The sequence below is a fragment of the Neolamprologus brichardi genome, chromosome 17, assembly GCF_056152115.1.
Source record: "Neolamprologus brichardi isolate AB-2024 chromosome 17, ASM5615211v1, whole genome shotgun sequence".
NCBI lineage: Eukaryota > Metazoa > Chordata > Actinopteri > Cichliformes > Cichlidae > Neolamprologus > Neolamprologus brichardi.
The window spans coordinates 3917012-3935922 of record NC_142120.1 but is presented as its reverse complement, the minus strand read 5'-3'; the positions used below and the strand labels follow the sequence as shown (position 1 = coordinate 3935922).

At 41.8% G+C, this 18911-nt stretch overlaps 2 protein-coding genes across 3 annotated transcripts in view; one reads left to right on the top strand and one right to left on the bottom strand.

Moving 5' to 3' along the window:
• Positions 1-27: 27 nt before the first annotated feature.
• arl1 (ARF like GTPase 1) lies at positions 28-6919 on the bottom strand. Its single transcript, XM_006799687.3, has 6 exons — positions 6254-6919; positions 4536-4673; positions 1959-2040; positions 1453-1564; positions 1120-1298; positions 28-1027 (listed from the first exon to the last, which is right to left on the bottom strand). Exons 1-6 carry the CDS (start codon positions 6255-6257, stop codon positions 997-999), a joined length of 546 nt encoding a protein of 181 aa, XP_006799750.1. The 5' UTR covers positions 6258-6919; the 3' UTR covers positions 28-996.
• Positions 6586-18911, top strand: part of LOC102793485 (DENN domain-containing protein 11-like) — a 16005-nt gene continuing 3679 nt past the window's right edge. For both annotated transcript variants that reach the window (XM_087830596.1, XM_087830595.1), the window contains exons 1-6: positions 6586-7365; positions 12217-12316; positions 12531-12689; positions 18081-18237; positions 18329-18467; positions 18716-18847. In XM_087830596.1, coding sequence (XP_087686722.1) covers positions 6978-7365; positions 12217-12316; positions 12531-12689; positions 18081-18237; positions 18329-18467; positions 18716-18847 — 1075 coding nt within the window. In that variant the 5' untranslated portion in view covers positions 6586-6977. The remainder of the gene's footprint in view (positions 7366-12216; positions 12317-12530; positions 12690-18080; positions 18238-18328; positions 18468-18715; positions 18848-18911) is intronic.

The window sequence follows — 18911 nt, the reverse complement described above, 5'->3', positions numbered from 1 at the left end:
AAGCAAAAAAACAAGTCTCAGTGCTGATACAATCACTGAAAGCGAACTTTACTGAGAAGTTTCACTGTACAAGCAGATACAAATATGCAACCATAAAACTTTGAGCATACAGTTAGTGTTCAGTAGCTGAAAGACTAATATGCCAAAGCTGCACCCAAAAAATTAAATGAAAACAAAAACTTAACCCCTAAATTATTTAAAACAAATCAACAGAAGGAAAAATAGAAACTGGTGACAAACCATCTGCCTGCTGTATAGTACAAAAAATGGTCAGGCTGCAGTAACACTTGGCTGATACAAAGAAACGTGTTCTTCCACAATTTAGTGAATGTTCTGTTTTCAATGAGGAATGGAAAATCAATGAGTCCAGTGTACTATAAATATTCTGCACTGAGGTGGACGTTCACCCTCTCAGGAGCAGGACTGTCGGGTCTTGTAATGTTTGTGTCTTTAATGGTCAAACGCTGCCTCCTGGTGGATATTTGCTGGATCTTTTCAGTGACTGGTGCTCGTCACATAGTAAATGCTGTCTGGCTGCAAAGCATCCTTCAAGAGGCTTTAAAACTGAAGCTGACTGAATATTTTAAATCCATGATGACTTCAAAACTACTGCAAATGTATTAATAAAATTAGCGACATTTATTTATATATGTCACAGTTATCAGCTGTCACTTTGTGTTGCCAAGATATAGGAAAATGTTGACACCACATTTAAACTGTTGCTCATCCATCGCTGCAGTCTTACAGTTCTCCCAAACCTTCATTTGTCCGTGTCCAGTCCACATGTTACTGCAGCCTCTGCTGCTCGGTCCCAGGCTTCAGAGGCGTTTGGCATGGGGAGGACTCGGCCAAAGGCTTCAGATGGGTGTAATGTAGGGAAGGTGATGGGGAAGGGTAGGAGTGCAATCACCTGTCCAATGTAAAAAGGGAAATGGGGAGCAGTCCATTACAAGACTTCTTACAGAACGGGGCATAAACAGAACAGGTGCCAGCCTTTTACTGCCGACTCTTCAGGGAATCCACCAACCTGCAAGCAGTGAGAGTAAACAGAGTTCAGAGGAGAACACGGAAATGATATCCTTCCATTAGTCTCATTGCTCTGTGTGATTAGCAGCCTACCACTCCATAGCCTCGTCCAGCCCTGTGCCTTTGGTGGCTGAAGTCTTAAAGATCTGCCATTTTCTGTCTTTAAGGGCAGGCAGGCCGAGGGCGTTGGCCACCTCGGTCGGCGTCATGGCCTGATCCATGTCCTGTTTGTTCGCAAACACCACAAGGATCGCCTTCTTCAGCTCCTCTTCCTGAACAAGACATGGTCACAAAACTCCAGCGTGAAAAGTGGACCTTTTTGTTTCAACTTTCAATAAGCAGCTGCTGCACATTATCAGGCAAATGTAAACGAATGACGGCAGCCGTTTACAGCTTCAGCTGCTAGCTGACAGTTAACACACTTACCTCCAACATAGCAACCAGTTCAGACTTTGAGATGCCCATCCTGTCACGGTCGCTGCTGTCGACGACGTAGATGACTGCGTCTGTGTTTGAGTAATAACAGCGCCAGTAGGGCCTGTGAAGCAGAAAATTAAATAGAAATGCTGATAAACTGGAGACTGAGACAGGTAGGACGAGAGGAAGGAACTCCATCAAAGAGCGAGTGAGAGGTGGAGACTGAGTGCAACAATCCAAAAATAAAGATGAAGGCAAAGATATCAAACACTTGGAAGGTGAAAACACTGAGGAAATAATGAAAATGAATGATGGTGAGCTAAGAACACACCAGCTTCTTACAGCAGTGATCTGTGTATGGTCTCAACCAAAGATGAAATTGTTTTTCTTATTCAAATGAAAAGAAAAATGTAAATCTCCAGTTAGAAACACACGCAGGCCTCAAATCTCCACTCTTAACAAATCCACAGGAGGCTGTTTTCTTGTTCCACTTGCATGTTCACAGCACCACCTACCTGATACTCGTCTGTCCTCCCAGATCCCACACCTGGAACTTCAGGTTCTTGTATGTGACCGTCTCAACGTTGAAACCAATTGCTGCCGACAAAAGAAAATATTATTCATATAATCAAGTTATGCACTATAATAACGAGGTGAGGAGAAAATGCATACTGCAAAGATATTTGTGGTGCAGTTTAAAGATGACATAGAAAGACAAATAAGGCTCAATATTAAAACACTTTATTTAGGAAAAGAAATATGTGAAAGCTGCTGAGTGGCTCCAATCACTTCAGGTGTATTTAAGGGTTTTTATTGTAATGTTTTATCCAACCGTTTCCCGTTTGTTATGGGAAACAACAAAATACCCTTATCTTTAAATAACAGGCATCCCAGAATGTAATTAATAAGTCAGGTATCTTACAAAAAAAGAAAAAGATTCTCACTCACTGACACGACATGGCTTTGAGGGAAGTTTGGGTGGAACTGTGATTAAGAACTAAAAATGTAAACAACCTGTGAGGTGAACTTCACACACAGAAGATTAAAACCAGTCTCGAGGTCAGCTGAACATTTTTGGATATTTATGGTGTTGATCTCGATTGATTTATACAGACACCTCTGTCTCCATAGCAATACATTTAAACCTTTTCTGTCCCAGCCACAACTCAACTCAAGTCAAGTCAAGTGGCTTCATTGTCACTCCAACCATGTGCAGTGGTGCAGTACATAGTGAAACAAGACAACATTCCTCCAAGACAAGACCACGGTGCTACATATGACATATAACAGACAATCAACACAGGACTACATAAAGTGCAATGTGCAAAAATTGCAACAAAACCCCCCAAACCTGTATTCATATCTGATGATTGCATAAAACAGATTTCTCACAGAAGGGATGTTTGGGGTCAGAGTGCTTCGTTAGTTTGCTCGGCTCGCTGGCCTTTGATGTGTCAAACTCTGATAACTCCCACTGTCTGGCAGTTGATTAAAGGCCTATTACACTGGTTCTCTCTTTTTCTCTCACTGAACCACATTACATTTTCTTATCATTCGCCAACATAAAACCTGAGCCATGGAAATCAGTCAGGCCATTTTTTGCCAAATGCACTAGTTTTATCTGGCTGTGGATCAGGTCATCTGTGCTGGAGATGTTGGGTTATCTTAGCAGGGAGGCAGGGCTGCCACGATTAGTCGACTAGTCACGATTACGTCGACTATTAAAATCGTTGACGACTAATTTAATAGTCGAGGCGTCGTTTGAAGCTTTGTAAGATCACAAAAGACGCAGGAATAAGTAGTAGGATTTAAGAGTGTAATAACGGACTGAAACAGAAGATGGCAGCACTGCATGTACAAGGATGCCAGCTGCCGTTAAACCCCGAAGAAGAAGAAGCTGTGTCCCAGAATTCATAGCGCGGCCCAGTTCAGTAATGATGGGATTTCCGGCTCTTTTTAGAGAACCGGCTCTTTCGGCTCCGAACCGGCTCTTCAGGTTGTTTTGTTGCTTTAATTAATTAATTCCTTTTGTGCATTTTTATGCACAAAAGGAATTACTAATGTAAAAAAAAAGTGGTTTTATTTATATATGTTTATATATAAATATATGCGGTGGCCCCTAGAGACAAAGCACGCACAAATTAAACACTTAAAGCTGTAAGCTAATGATAGTTATATAAGAGCAGATGCTGCTGGTGCAATAAGCTGTATGTTTTCCGTCCAATGGATGATGATCTGATTAGTCGACTAATCGCAAAAATAATCGGTGACTAGTCGACTATCAGAATAATCGTTTGTGGCAGCCCTACAGGGAGGCACTTCATGTAACAGTTAAATCCACCTATAATATCTCACCACTTTTCCAAAATCACAGTAGAGGTGACCAATCATAAAACGGTTTATGTATTTCCACCAGCACAGCGTACCGCATAATTGCTGGGCCCAAAGTCAGTGGCACAGTTCTGCTGCATGATTTATCTCACATGGATATCAAAGCTACTTATGCAAGTAATGCCATGTACAAATCATTGGCAAACCTGTCAAAATATTGGCTGGCTTTCAAAAGACACCAAGGCAGAACAGGCTCGGCATCAGCACCACGCTGGTGGAGCATGTCTCACACGGGTACAGGTGGAACAGGCACTGCAGCATTTTTCTTCACAATAACAATATCGGTAGCTTTCTTTCACTTTGAATTACTGGAATGTGGGAGGAGGGGAGGGGGTGTGGTATCGCTTATACAAATATTTCTCGAAGCAGAAAAACAGCAGGAGTTTGGAGCTCCTGAACGTCAGACACACGAGTGTGAAAATGTAAAGTTGAACTTGACACAGCAGGAAAATGAAGGCATAAAGACATTCAGCTGCTCCCTTTTTTCAAAGGCGTCACTATAGCAAATCTATACATGGAGACCCACATTGTATATGGCAGATTTAATGACGGATGCTTCCCAGGCTTGGGAATACCACGAGAACACTAGCTTGTGACTCCCTTCTTGATATTAGTCTAGAATCTCTAAGGCGAATACGTTAACCGCTACACTATGGAGCCACTAAATGTGCAATCCAGATACAGACAAAACAAATACGTACTGGGAATTGTGGTCACCACCTCTCCAACCTGCAGTCTGTACAGAATTGTGGTTTTTCCGGCACCGTCCAAACCCAGGATCAAAATCCTCATCTCCCTGGTGCCAAACAGGCCAGAGAAGAGACTAGAGAAGAAACCGCCTGAAGGAGTAGTGAGAAAAAAGGACGAATGTGCAGAAATATTTACTTTTCATCAAACACCTAGTTCACTTGGATTTTTAGGGGTAGTATTGCTTTTTCTTTTTTAACATTGACAGAGTGCTGGTGTTGCGCCAAAAAGTCATTTCCATTGTTTATGTGTTTTTTTTTAAATGTGTAATGTCTCTGCTTGCATTGGTTAAAAGATTGTAGTCAACAGGATTTATGAAAAACAAAGAAATTAACTCGAAAGTATCTTTATGACTTTGTGACATTGTACCCACATTATAACCGATCCAGACCTTTTTAGCCACTTCAAATATCTTTATACAAATATTATGTTATATTTGTTGCAATTTCTCCTACCCCCTTTAGCCAGATCCTTCTTAAAGGAGACAATTGCAATGTCAATGATAGTTTTTAACTGGGTAAATAAAGGATATATAAAAGTCACTTTGCCATAAAGTGATTGCAGCTTCTCCCTTGTGACAGGAATATTGTTTGTATCTCAAGATAACTTAACTTCACTCATGGCTATGGATAAATTTGACATATGTTTAACATAGTTATTTATCTAATAGTAATGTTATTTAATCATTTTTTGACAGACGATCACTTTTTGGCACAACACCGGCCAAAATAAAAATCTTCATCGACAGAGACCAAGCTAGTAGTTAGCAAAGCCCGAGATTAATTGCAGAGTGTATTAATGATAATACACATACATACTACATACTGTAGGTATACTGAACATGTGGGAGCTTAGCTGCAGATGCTTTAACGCAAAGATATAATTGGACAGATAAAATAATGCCTTTTTATCACAACCATAAATGACCAAACAGGTACAGAATACCAAATACTATACAGGCCCCAACAATGGACGCAAGTCTTTGCTTTTCACTTTTAAGTAGGTGAAAATGTATGATGCCCTGTGCGAGAGATTTCACTGCTTCAGTTCTTAAATTTTTTATGAAAATGTATATACTTTATGATTTTTACCACCAAAGTGAAAAAGCTGTGTAAATTATAAAATAAAAGCAACTTCTAGTGGTTTTAATTTATCGTAAGCGCCTTGAGACAACTATTGTTGTGATTCGGTGTTATAAATATAAAATTGATTTGATTTGACAAGCAGAAGTGACCAAAGAGGCGAATATGCCGAATACATTTAGGCTTGTAGTTCTTTACTCTCTTCCTGATTTCCATGCAAGCTACTAACCGATTTACTGTCACTGTCAACCAGGCAAACTGCAGTTAGCTTAGCTACACACAGTGTTATGGAGTATTGGTATTAGCAGAAAATGAAATGCATGTCATCATCCATGATCAATGCCAGTATGTTCATGTTTTAATTACAACAGAAACTGTTTGGTCGGGGAATATTAACAACAACATGCCGTTAATAAAGAGCAAAACACATTCACTGTAAGTTGCTAATTTTGGCAGGCAAGCTAACTGGCTACACTCGCACATTAAATTAAACAAACAGGGATATACCGGGATATAATCATTAATACACACGGAGATTACATATAACTACACAAAATCACGTTTTGCTGAGCAATTGTGAAAATACTCACCCATTTTGATAAAGCCAGGGTCCTTATTTCCACGCTAAAGTGCCAGATTTCACTGGATGCGGATCTTCTTCCGTGTGGTTGACGTGTCGCTGAACGACGTCACCAACTTGTCGCTTGGAGTTTGCTTAGCAACATTCGTCACCCACAAAAGCGCTAATAAAATATAAAATAAAGAAATCGCGACAAATGGAGCAAACTTCAGTAACTCTGGCTAATAAATTAATAATTTGACCGTTTATAAAAAAAAAATATTACAATAAAATGTGTCGTATTGGCTGCGCTGCTTTATAAAAATATAATCGTAGTGATCGAAAGTGCGGCACGCGAAAAGTAGACGTTAAAGCGCAGGCTACATTCAAGAAGACAAAAAGCAGTCGCGTTCCTAACTGTTTTGAAGCCACTCTCAGCCAAGGGAATGTGACAAATAAAATTGCGAAGAGTTTTGAACGCAACTCGCATTAGACGAAGGAGTTGCCCTCTCTGAACAGCATCAAATTTATGATCACCAGATACTGGAAAGATTTTAAAGCTAGGCTTTCAAGCTGCTAATGCGTGATGTTTATTTAAAGCGAGATGCAGCCGTTATGAATAGCCGTTATGAATTAGGAGTAACTTCGCTGTGAAGAAATTGCTCTGAGTTCTAGTTATCCACGAATGGACCTGGTCACTGTCGGCTGAGACATCATTTACAAATCCGCGGTGAGACTGAGGCGGGACCGCCAGGATGGTGGAGCGGTCGGACCGAGCCCCTTTGCTAGACTGGGAAGAGGTTCCGTCCGCGGAGAAGACCGGAGGTACTTCTCCGACGAAGGAACGACTGTCGAGTCCCTCCAACAGCCGTGCCTTAGGATGCTCCGCGCCCGGGTTTGGGTGGAGCAGCGGACCGGGGGGTCCCATTGCCAGCAGGTCTGTCTCCAACGCAGACGGCTGCAGCGCCCCGCCCGCGACCTCCAGCGATCTGGCGGGTACAGACGAAGCGCTGCCACCCGACAAGGAGGAGCATCTCTCGGATACAGGACCGAGGGAGGTGTCGCTAGAAGACAGGATGGTGAAATGGGAGGAAAAGGACCAGATAGTGTCGGTGTTTGTGGTTACATTCAATACCAGATCAGGTGGGACATCAAATGTACTTATATGGAATTTATTTAACCTTATAAAAACAAATACAGGCAGGCTTTAAAAGAAGGGCAATGATCAGCTTATAGACAGGTCAGAATAAACAGATGCAGCTTTAAGTGTTGTGTCTGACGCTCAGAATGACCAAGTCTGCAGACCACCACAGGTGTGGCTTTTTCTGACCTGCAACAGTAGTTTGGAGACATTATCTAAAGGCACGACATCTTCTGCAAGCCTAGTGGCAGAATAAGCCATGACAAAATGTCAGGAAGAGTGCTGTGGTAGAAAATCAATCAGCTGGTGCTTTATGCACAGTAGAGCCATACATTTTTAATGACAGATATGTTAAAGACAGGGGCGAACCCACTATGAAACAGTTACTTAGGAGGGTGGAGATCAGGTTACGATTCACTGGATTTAAGGTTTCATGATGATGCTTTGGAGGTATGCAGTGCAGGATATTCCCTACAGGGTGGAGCTGGCCACTTTATGATTTTGCAGTGTCTGGTTGAGTGAAGACCAGGAGCATGGTGTGATGAGCAGTTTTATTTTCTAGATTTGACGAAAAGAATCATAAGTACCTGTGTCACAGGGGCTTCACTGAAAGACCTCAATTGGAAACCAGCAATCTACCAGATAAGCTGAAGCTGAATCAGTTCCCACTCATCAGTGTTACTGTGGACTTCCAGGCCACTCATGACCCGATCCCACATGCTTGCTTATTGCTGGAACCAAGTGATAATGCATTTTTATCTCCACAATATAATTTCCAGTTACATCATTCTGTTAAGGAGTCTAGTCTGTGGTATGATAAACACAGGATGACACAAAAGATGTTCATTTGTAGGATTTTAAAAGAAGACCGAGATCAAACGAGCAGCAGCACATTGGACAAATTCTTCTTTAACCACCACTTAGAAACATCAGTGCCCTTCTAAGTCGAACGCCACCCAGATATGTTTATAAAGGAAGGATGCATCAATATAGAAGTATAGTGTCTTATAATGGTGGAGTTGTCACAACATAATATAATGGAAAATATTTTTATATGAAGTCAAAGGAGCTTGCAAAGAAAAGCGTCTGGACTTCTTTAAGTTGTATGAAGACGTTTCACCTCTCATCCGAGAAGCTTCTTCAGTTCTAAGGTCAAATGGTGGGGAGTCCCAGATATAAACCTAGTGGGAGTATCCCCCCACAGAGGGACAAAAGGACCCCCTGATGATCCTCTAATCGCCTGAGCCAAGGTGTGAAACTGGGTGTGGGTCCCAATCAGCCAGAGTTTCGGGTGGGTTCATTGTGAAACCTGGCCCCACCTTATCATGCGAATTCCTGAGGTCGGATGGCCCAGGATGTGAGTGGGCGTTAAGGCGTCTGGGAAGGGAACTCAAAACTGGATTATAGATGGCAGAGAGTTGGTGTCGTAAACCACCGCCTCTGTTCAAAGATGGTCGCTCACAGTGGACATAGATGCTTCTTTCACTCCTCTTTCAAACCATCTGTCCTCTCTGTCCAAAATGTGAACATTGGCATCCTCAAAAGAGTGACCTTTATCCTTAAGATGCAGATGGACAGCTGAGTCTTGTCCTGTGGAGGTGGCTCTTCTATGTTGTGCCATGCGCTTGTGAAGTGGCTGTTTGGTCTCTCCAATGTAGAGGTCTGGGCATTCCTCGCTGCACTGTACAGCATGCACCACTGATTGGGACCCACACCCATTTTCACACCTTGGCTCAGGCGATTAGAGGATCATCAGGGGGTCCTTTTGTCCCTCTGTGGGGGGATATTCTCCCACTAGGTTTAAATCTGGGACTCTCCACCATTTGACCTTAGAACTGAAGAAGCTTCTCGGATGAGAGGTGAAACGTCTTCAAGTAACTTAAAGAAATCCAGACGCTTTTCTTTGCAAGCTCCTTTGACTACGATGACCTGGATGACTGAGAACCTTCACAGACATTTTTATATGAAATAATCAAAATCAATATTTGTAAGATGAAATTATTTACACATACATAGACAGTTACTTACAGTGAATATATTTATTTTTGTCATTGCTCATATTTTGAGTGTTATTCATTATTCATCACATATCAAACAAAGCAAAGTTACTGGGGGAGTTATTATGATTATTTACCACGATTTCTTTCTTAAAGCTTCTATGCACATTACTGTAACATTGTTAAAATATCGATGTGTATATATATTTTCTTGTGACACAGCTATCTATACACTACACCAGTGAAACTAAAGGATTCCCTGTGCCGGTTTGACCTACCACCCACAATGCAAAATTGGTATGGCGCGGATCTGGCCCCACACAGTGTGCTTACACATGGCCCACATACCGCGAAGAATGACGGCCCTTTGGTGGCCCAGATCTGGTTTGACAGATGTGGCCCACACATGGGCCAGCACAAGGCCAGTTGCAGACACACTGGTGGTCCTGTGCTGGCCCATATGTGGACTACTCTGGCAAACCTGATCTGGGTCACCAAAGGGCCGTCATTCTTTGCGGCATGTGGGCCATGTCTAAGTTGTGTGCAGCCACGGGCCAGTTGTAGACACACTGCTGCTGGCCCTGTGCTGGCTCAGAATAGTTTCAGCTCTGGCCCCAGATGTCAGCCTAATGTGTACCTTAATCAAGCCATGTAAAAACAACATGTGCCAGAACATGCAAAACTAACATGACGAAACTCTGTTCACACAGTGAATGGACTGATTCTTATATAGTGCTTCTAGTCTTCCTGATTACTCAAAGTGCTCTATACAACATGCCACATTTACCCAATCACACACTTTCTCTAAACTGAGTTCTTCCTGACTACATTCATACTCTTGACATGCAAACTAGAAGAGCCAGGGATTGAACCACTAACCTTCTGATCAGTAGGTGACCTGCGCTACCTCCTGAGCTACAGCCACCCACTGGCAAAGAAGAGTAAGGTTTTGGATAAAGTGTACACTCACAAACCTGTCAACCCTGCATTTGAAAGTTGGCTACCATAGGAGTATAGTATTGCAACATGGCATTTGGGTCTTCTAACTAAAATAGGAAAACAGGAACATAAATAGTGCCATCATTGCCAGACCGGGCGCACATCTGTTTGACATACACTCTGCCATGACACCAGTCTGTCAGAAGTGCCAGCTTGATGCCGGATTCAGGGAAGACCTGTTTTCTATGGGCCTGGGCCACATACACCAAACCACAATTGGGCCAGATGTGGCATGCCATTGCATAAACAGTGGCATCATTGCCAGACCTGGCCCATATCTGGATGACATACGTCTTATCATGCCAGAAGTCAGCCAGCAGTGCCGGCTTGATGCCAGATCCGGGCCAGACCTGCTTGCTATGTGGGCAGACTCACTTCGGCGTGACTCCCATTGGCAGCACTTATCAGATGAATGAGAGCGAAGGGAACTGAAGTGAAAAAAAATGTACTGGATAAAAAGGTTAATAATGGAAAAATGGCAGACAGTGAGGAACAGCAAAGTAGAGCTAATTAATTGAACTGATATACCGTTATAATTGGAAAATAATAACACGTATACAGACAAACAACATGGTGAATAAATACATATATTTCTCCTCCTTAAGTTATATAAATATATGTGTCCTCTGGACCTTGTACTTTATAATTTTTTTTTGGAAAAGGCACTGAACTGAAGTTATATAACACGAGTTCTTCATCAAGGTTGTTTTCTGATACACAGCATTTGATGTCAGATACGAGATGAAGCGCCGTTTTATGACTCATTCCTTACATCGAAATGAAACAGAATAACACAGAGGCAGATGGACGCTTGAAAAAAAAAATCATCATTAGTTTGTACTTGAAGGGTCTCTCCCTGAGCTCATATGTGCTCATGTTAGTAAATAAAGCAGTTTATCGCAAATATGCTCATGAATTTTGATTTAAATTATCATGCAATATATTGAGCATCACAGAATCGGTGTATTGTCGTTGTGGGCAAGTGTTTGTGGTTTTCATTGCTGAGTAACTTCTCTCGTATTTGTATCTGGTATGTGGATGTGTTATTTGGGCAAATGTGTTCCTGGAAAGTGTCAGTGTCCTAAGGTGCACCGGGTCCTCGACAGAATTCAATATAATTCAATTTTAGTCATATAGCATCAAATTACTGCAACAGGTGCCTCAAGCTGCTTTATAGCAGAGACCCCAACAATCAGACGACCCCCTATGAGCAAGCACTTGGCAACAATGGGAAGGAAAAACTCCCTTTTAACAGGAACAAACCTCAGGCACACCCAGGCTCAGTGTACAGGGATTTTATTTTTCCACCTATAATAATGCTGTAGGATGCTGTGAGAATGTTTAGACAAAATTTGGATTTTAGGATAATTCCTCCCGGATGTTAGTTGTGCAGCCACACCCATAGATCATAGATCAAAGCAAAACCAGATGTTTGTAAAATTACTTTGACTTTCCATTCTTAGCGAGACCCTTGAGTAACATCTGGTCCATACACCTAGCACTGCATGAGAGTCAAAGTTAAACACTTGAAGTCACTACCAGCTGTCGGTAAAGCATCTTTTCTTCGTGGATGACAGACACCTGCGACTTCATATTAAGCACTGATCAGCTCATATTTCAGCAGAAGCTCTTACGCAGAGATCTCATGATGAGATTGAAAGGCACACTGGCTGAGTCACCTTCGGTTTCTCAGCGCCTGTCAGCTCATATTTGCTCAGCTGCGTCAACCAACAAGTAATGAATTCCAGGGAATATAGTTGGACTCCTGAAAACACACCGTCTGTTCCTGTATCAGCCTATATCCATTTATTCAAGTTTTGTCATTATTATTGTCTCTGTGCTGTTTGGGTGTGACAGGAAACATGCTGGAGTGGTGTCTGCCCAAAGACATGGACCTGGAGGGAGTGGAGTTCAAAGCCATTGCCAGCGGCTCCCACCGAGTCAGCACAGACTTCATGTAAGGATCAGTATCTGTGTCTCTTACACTCTTACACAGCCGAGTCGCTAATTTTAAGTATTAGGATGCACCCCCATGTCCTCATCCTGGCAGGACAGAGCCGAGGAGAGTGTTGCCTGACAAAAAAAAAAAAAAAAGGAACAGCCATCTGGCAGCATCTTTGCTTTTTCATGACTCACGGCCTCATCTGTGTCCCTCTCCCCTCTTTCCACAGCTACTTCCGTAAGGGCTGCTACTTTGGCCTCGCCTGCTTTGCCAACATGGCAGTGGAGAGCACGGTGGAGAGGGGGGCCAGGATGAAGTCGGTTGGGATCCTGTCTCCCTCCTACACCCTGCTCTACCGCTACATGAGCTTCCTGGAGCACCAGGTCAGGTAAGAGCACTGAGCTTGTACAATGGAGAGCTCTGCTCATCAAGATCTGTGACTTTCTATCAACGAAACATTTAGACCAACCAACTGAGCGTATTTTTTAGTTTTTTAGTAAAAAAATAGAAAATAGCATATTTTTGGGAATTGTGGGTCACTTTTATTTATATTGCATGTTTAAAAGCAACAGAAGTTTACCCAAAGTGCACATGAATTAACAATGTAATTATCCCTGCAGTGTGCAAGCAGGGGGCGGGGAGGGGGGGGGTTGTTTTCCTATCTGTTTTTGGCCCAGCACCTAACCCTTTCTTTGGTAGGGGTGTGCATGTATTTTTCTAGCTTTCATAATAATTTGAATAGAGAATACTTCAACTACAGTTGAGAGAAATATAAAACCCCTACCGAACGGACACAAAATGCAAAGGAAACTTTTTCAAAGACAGTGGAAATTGGAGTTATGTGATGCCTATTTTGAACTGGTTTAAGGCCAGTGAGTGAGTGACTTTTAGTTTATGATGAAAAGAGTTGACTTTCGTTTTAGTCGACTGTTCAAGTTGAACTCTAAGAAAACTGGTTTGAAAATTTAAAAGGACCTAAAAGGGAACCCTGTGGTACACCTCAATTAATGTTACTTGTACACAACATGTAATTACCTGTAGTGACTGAATGCAGTGTTGATTAAAAGTCTTGACTTGACCAGCCAGACTTGTAATTTTTTAATGTCTGCTTAAACAATAGTTCTGCAGGGTTTCTGAAGGTCTTTCAACACATTTCCTTTGGAGTTTCACTGCTTTTTTACTCATTTTTAGTCCTTGTACCCAACCGTTTCAGGGGAATGTTTTTAAGCCACTTGACACTTTTAATTACTCAACTATCTAAACAGATTAACTAGAGTTTTGTCAAAGCATAACACCCATTTCAGATACTTTTGTTATCAGCAGCACGTCACGTAACACATATTTTGTTCACATTTTTTTTGTTGAATCTACAAAAATGCCAGAGATAAGCTTGAAATAAGTTTGCAAACTAAGTCAATCACAAAGGGTCGTTAGCTGAAAATTTGGCATATCGTGGCACTGTGTGCAATGCGTCCTTAAAAAAATCTGAGGAAACTGGATAAGTGAAGGAGAGGAGAAGAAGTGACAGGGCTGAAAACGAAATGCAGCAGACAAACAGAATCTGAAAGTCATGTCCTCAAGAAATCCAGTAACACAGGACCTGAGACATGTTCCCGGACCTGCAGTCGATCTGTTCACTGAAGCCTCATTAGGGTGGCTGTCAGGAATCTCTGTCTCAGGCAGAGATTAAACAAGAACTGGACTCAAGGTCAGTGTCAACATTTTCAAATTCCAGATGACTAATTAAACAAATGATAAGAAAGCTTACCTTAGAGAGTTCAGGCTAAAGAATAAAGGTGGGCATACCAAATATTAACTTTCAATCAAGAATTTGTATTATATAAAGTATTTCTTTTTATGATTGGATGTTACAATAAATTCCTGCACCTATTACCAGTTGTTCTATTAAAAAAAACTATAAAGAAATGAGTACGCAGTACTGTAGGTTCTTTTTGGTCACTTGTTAATAATCCAGATAAATGAAAGGATAAATATATCAGAAGAAGGTTTTGATCAGACCACATGTCTTCTCCCAGAGAATACGTATGTCCTGATCTCAGATCAGATGTTTAAATGTCCACGTTTCAAGTCAGTGTTTCTCTCAGATCAATCGATAAGATAGTGAGAAGTCATAAATTCAGCAAATCTTCCATTTGCTGCAATGAGTTATTCATTGCTCGATAAATGTTTGTTGCTATATTGTGTCTTTATTAGAGATTAGACTCACGCTGGGTCAGTATGATTATTCACAGCCAAATGTAGCATCAAGAAAATTCTGTGTTGAATATTTTTGCTCACTAGAATAACAAACGGTTTAAAAAGATTATCACTAAGTGTCCTACAAAGAGACAACATCAGTGTCTCTACAGCTATTTTTGGTATGTGGAATTGAATCTTGTGCTTGGCAACAATGACGTGCTAATTTTCACCTCTCTTCACTGTTAATCTGTGCAGTTGTGCAGAGTGCCGTGCAACATGCTCTGAACAGAGATCCCCTCAGTCCACGTGCACAAAGACTAAATTGGCACAGGACCAGGCTTCCTTGTTGATCCTCTGTCATGTGATCTGTACCAGTGTATCCCGTACAGTCTTATCGCCTATAGTTCACCTCTCATTGTTATCACACAGTGCAGTTTTGAGACTTTTTAGACATCAGACCTGCTAGATTTAATATTTAATGTCAATCAGGCAGATGAGACTAAAGGCTAAAAATATCATTATTTCATTAATCACCAAAAAAAAAAAATCAGTAGCTTAACAGTGAGCATTCAGTGTCCATGTTTCCTTTCTGTGCTGAAACAAGTCTGAAAAGATGTAATCATAAGAGATTTCTGCCCGATGTGGGTGTGCAAACTTGGCTAGTGGGAACACCCTTAGCACACAGACACACCTGGTGCACACTGGTGTGTTTGCTGTCGAGCAGCTGCACAGGGAGCAGTTTGGGGTTAAGGACAACGTGGAGGAGCAGGCGACGCCGTTTTACTTCCACCGCTCAGAACCGCTCGATCTCTTCTATACAAATAAGTGAGAGCTCTACATGCAACAGAAGACACGGGCTTGCTTACAGCAAAGCTCGCACTTTCCATGCTTCCTGTTTTCTCTGAAAAGAAGCACATTCCTCCAGACAACACTTCACTTCCCTTTATTGTTACTAGTGGTGTGCACACTTTTACTCCAGTAAACACTGCCACACTTCCTCCTCAGCAGCTCCTCCAACACGTCTCCCTCTGTTCTCGGACTCTCTTTCTCCCCGCTTTCCCTGGCAGTCCTCTCTTCCTCTTTCCACAGTTCCCACACCCTGGCCTCTCCTGGCCTCCAGTCATGCAGCGGTCATGCTCTTTACTCACCAATTCCAACATAGCTCACACCACATTCCCCATCTGCTGGCTGCCATTGTTGTCGTCTGTTTCTTACATAATGGCCTCTCTTGCTGGTCACAAGGCAATTAAGATATTTAGCAATTTGCGAAGAGTTTATCCCGTTTTCCCCCCTCGCTCGCTCACTGCTTTTTTAAACATGTTCTGTTATTTGTTTTCTCTTTGCACTCGCAGCTGGTGGAACTTATTAGTTTTGCAGGGCGAAGCTAAAAAAAAAGAAAGGTGTGATGAATGAAATTGTGTCATTTCATAGAGTAACTGCAGCCTGAAAACTCTAAGCAACTCCCACTGCAACACAAAACACATTAAAAACATTTACAGGTGATAAATGTGACCCTTTATCTTGTAGTAAAACCCAACAGTGGAGCCAGAGCGACTAGAATTCTGCCTTGATTTGAGATTAAGCACAAACAGCTACTTGATAAGTACTTACCCTGCGTGATGAAGTTAACCTTTGAGGCCTTTAATAAGATTCATTGCTGAAACTACTGTTTGACTAGTTGAGTCACAGAAAATGAATCCACAGTAGGTTTACAACAACAATAACAAAAAAGATTTATCAGGCCAAAAAGGAGCATTTGGTGATTTTAGTTTCTAATTTGGAAAAAAAAGACAATATTAAATCATTTCTGAGGTTCAGGAGTTAAGAAACATGATAAACTTAAAGTTCAGCTCAAATCCACGAGGAGTAAGCTGCATATTGGGAAAAAAGAAACGAGCTAGCGTGACTTTCCCCCTTTTTTTGACAGAATGGTAGCTTTGGTAGCACAGAGTAAGAGTTTAATGCAGTTTATTAATGTTAAAACTGAATATATTACATTGCTGCTCCAATCTAGTTTATCAGTGAAAACTCAATGAAATTCATAGACTGTATATAAAAGATGGACGCAGTTGCCCTAACTTCACCCATATGGAAAAGAAATAGTAAAAACTTATATGATTTACTCATGAAAGTGGCCACTTTCTCATTACTTTCATATATTGTTTTAGGAAGTATCCAAAACATACAAGTTTCATTTATATAATTTTTCAAGGGATTTTATATCTTTTTTCACTCTTGTATGCTTTTCATACAAGTTTCACACAAGACAGATACAAACTTTATAAGATTTATATATATCTTTTCCATATGGGCACCCACTACCCCTGGTAAGCGTCAGCATTATCATTTTGGCTGCTGCAGCTGAGGCAGGTGCTAAGTTATCAGATAACACCAGCTAGCTGATGTAGACCAGATGAGTGCACGATAAAGTTACCAGATTACAGATTTTAGCATTTCTGCAGTGACTTCATTTTACAGAGGTTCCTGCCACCAACAACACTACAAATTAAATAATCAGCTGATCTGAGCAGAGTAGGGTAAACAAGTTAATAAATCACTGAACATAACACGTGTTTTAGCTTTGATTTCTTTCATGTGTGAAAGAAAAAGATATAGAGATTGAAAATGTGACGTCATTCAGGGGTAGAACCGTATGATTATAAATATGAGCGTGGTGAAAGTTGGGCAGCACGCTAACGTATTTTGTCCCTCTGTGTGCTCGTACGGGTCTAAACCTTTCACTCCTTTGATTTTTTCCTCGTATCTTTTCTTTGACTTTTCATCAAGTCTGTCTTTGTACCGACCGACATTGTTCTCCTTCGTTTTGTACATTCATACATTTTTGGGGGGCAAAGAAAAAGCAAGAATTTATTAGAACCGGAGAATGAACGTTTTGCGGTGCTGCAAATGCTCGCATTTGATGCCGTACTTGGATTGTTTTGCCACGAGTTCCCGGCATGCAATGCGCCAAAGTCACGTGGTCTGTCAATCTCTATAGTCTGAAATATCAAGATATCAGACTTTTAAATCACCAAATATTGGTGTCAGTATCAGACTTCCAAAAATCCGGTTGGGCTCTATTTATCCTGATGTACTAGACTAAGGTTGATACTACTTGGAAAGTAAGTCCTGAAAAAAATGTTAATAGCTTTCATTTGGCAGCTTTAAGTTAGTTATTGAGACTTTTTGGTAGCATTTTCTTTCCCTCAGACTGACGTCCAGTCCACCGCATATTGATGGGAATTTGAGCCACATTAAAGCACGATGTAAGGGCCATACAGAAATTCATTTGTGTAACAAAACCCTGCAGATGATCGTTTGTTTAACAACACCGCTGCACTAATGAGCGAGAGTTATGTGTTCCACATTTTATTTTGCAATCACGGCTCGCTCGGATGAACAGTGTTTGCGTTTGAACTTAATTAGCTGATGGCCTGAGCAGCACCATCTGTGCAGACACAGAGTAGTGAACTGATTTGAGACGGTGTCTGTTAAACTGATCGTATGGTATCTGCATTTCTTTTTAATAACCCGCTGTTTTTGTTTGTTTTTTTTGGATGCCATTGTTACCTTTCTCTAGGCTCCAGCTTCAGTCCCCGGGCCACTACTCTCACCTTGAGGCCTTCTATGAGGACAAGAGAGCACTTCTGCCCCCTAGTGGAGACGCTGTTGTCACTGCGTTACCAGCCAATGCTTGGAGTGCAGCAATCAACCACAGCATGCATCCCGAGATGAAGGTGGGATGGACCATTTTATTCCTAAAACAGTTTAAATGATCATTTGTTCTTCAGTAATGCATGTTTCTTCACTTGGATACATTTGGAGCAGATCACCCACCCGGCCGGCTGCATGTCCCACTTCATCCGCTTCTTCGGGGAGCAGATCATGGTACTGTGGAAACTGGCTCTCCTCCGCCGACGCATCCTCATCTTCTCTCCTCCACCCGTGGGTGTGGTCTGCTACAGAGGTGAGAAACATCTGGATGAAGGTTGACTTCCCTGTTATTGCTTGTCATCTGTTTCTTTCCAGAAATGTTAATCAAGTCCTTAAAAAACAGAATCAGCCAATTAAATCTTTGTTGTTTACTAAGCTGTCACGGTGTGGGGATTTCACGTCACAGGACAAACACATCACGCGCACATTACCTGCTCTGCTCCTCTCGGTCTCCCCCACACTCGTGCATCATTTCTCTAATTTCTCCCTCCACCCCGTCAGTGTACTGCTGCTGTTGCCTGGCAAACGTCTCTATCCCCGGGGTGGGCGTGGCCGTGCCCGAGTTCCGGCCCTTCTTCTACGTTAATGTGGCTGATATCAGCGCCCTGGAGAACGAGCTTTCCTATGTCGCGTGTAAGTAGATGCTCACTAAAAAAACAGACTCGTCGGGGTGACGTGTAACCAGGAGAGCTGAACA

What these genes read in the sequence shown, in the direction of transcription:
- arl1 (XM_006799687.3), bottom strand. An exon ending in GGTGGTGACCACAATTCCCA is followed by an intron (nt 2,041 to 4,535) that starts GTACGTATTTGT and finishes TTTTGTCGGCAG; the next exon opens with CAATTGGTTTCAACGTTGAG. An exon ending in AACTGGTTGCTATGTTGGAG is followed by an intron (nt 1,299 to 1,452) that starts GTAAGTGTGTTA and finishes TGTCTTGTTCAG; the next exon opens with GAAGAGGAGCTGAAGAAGGC.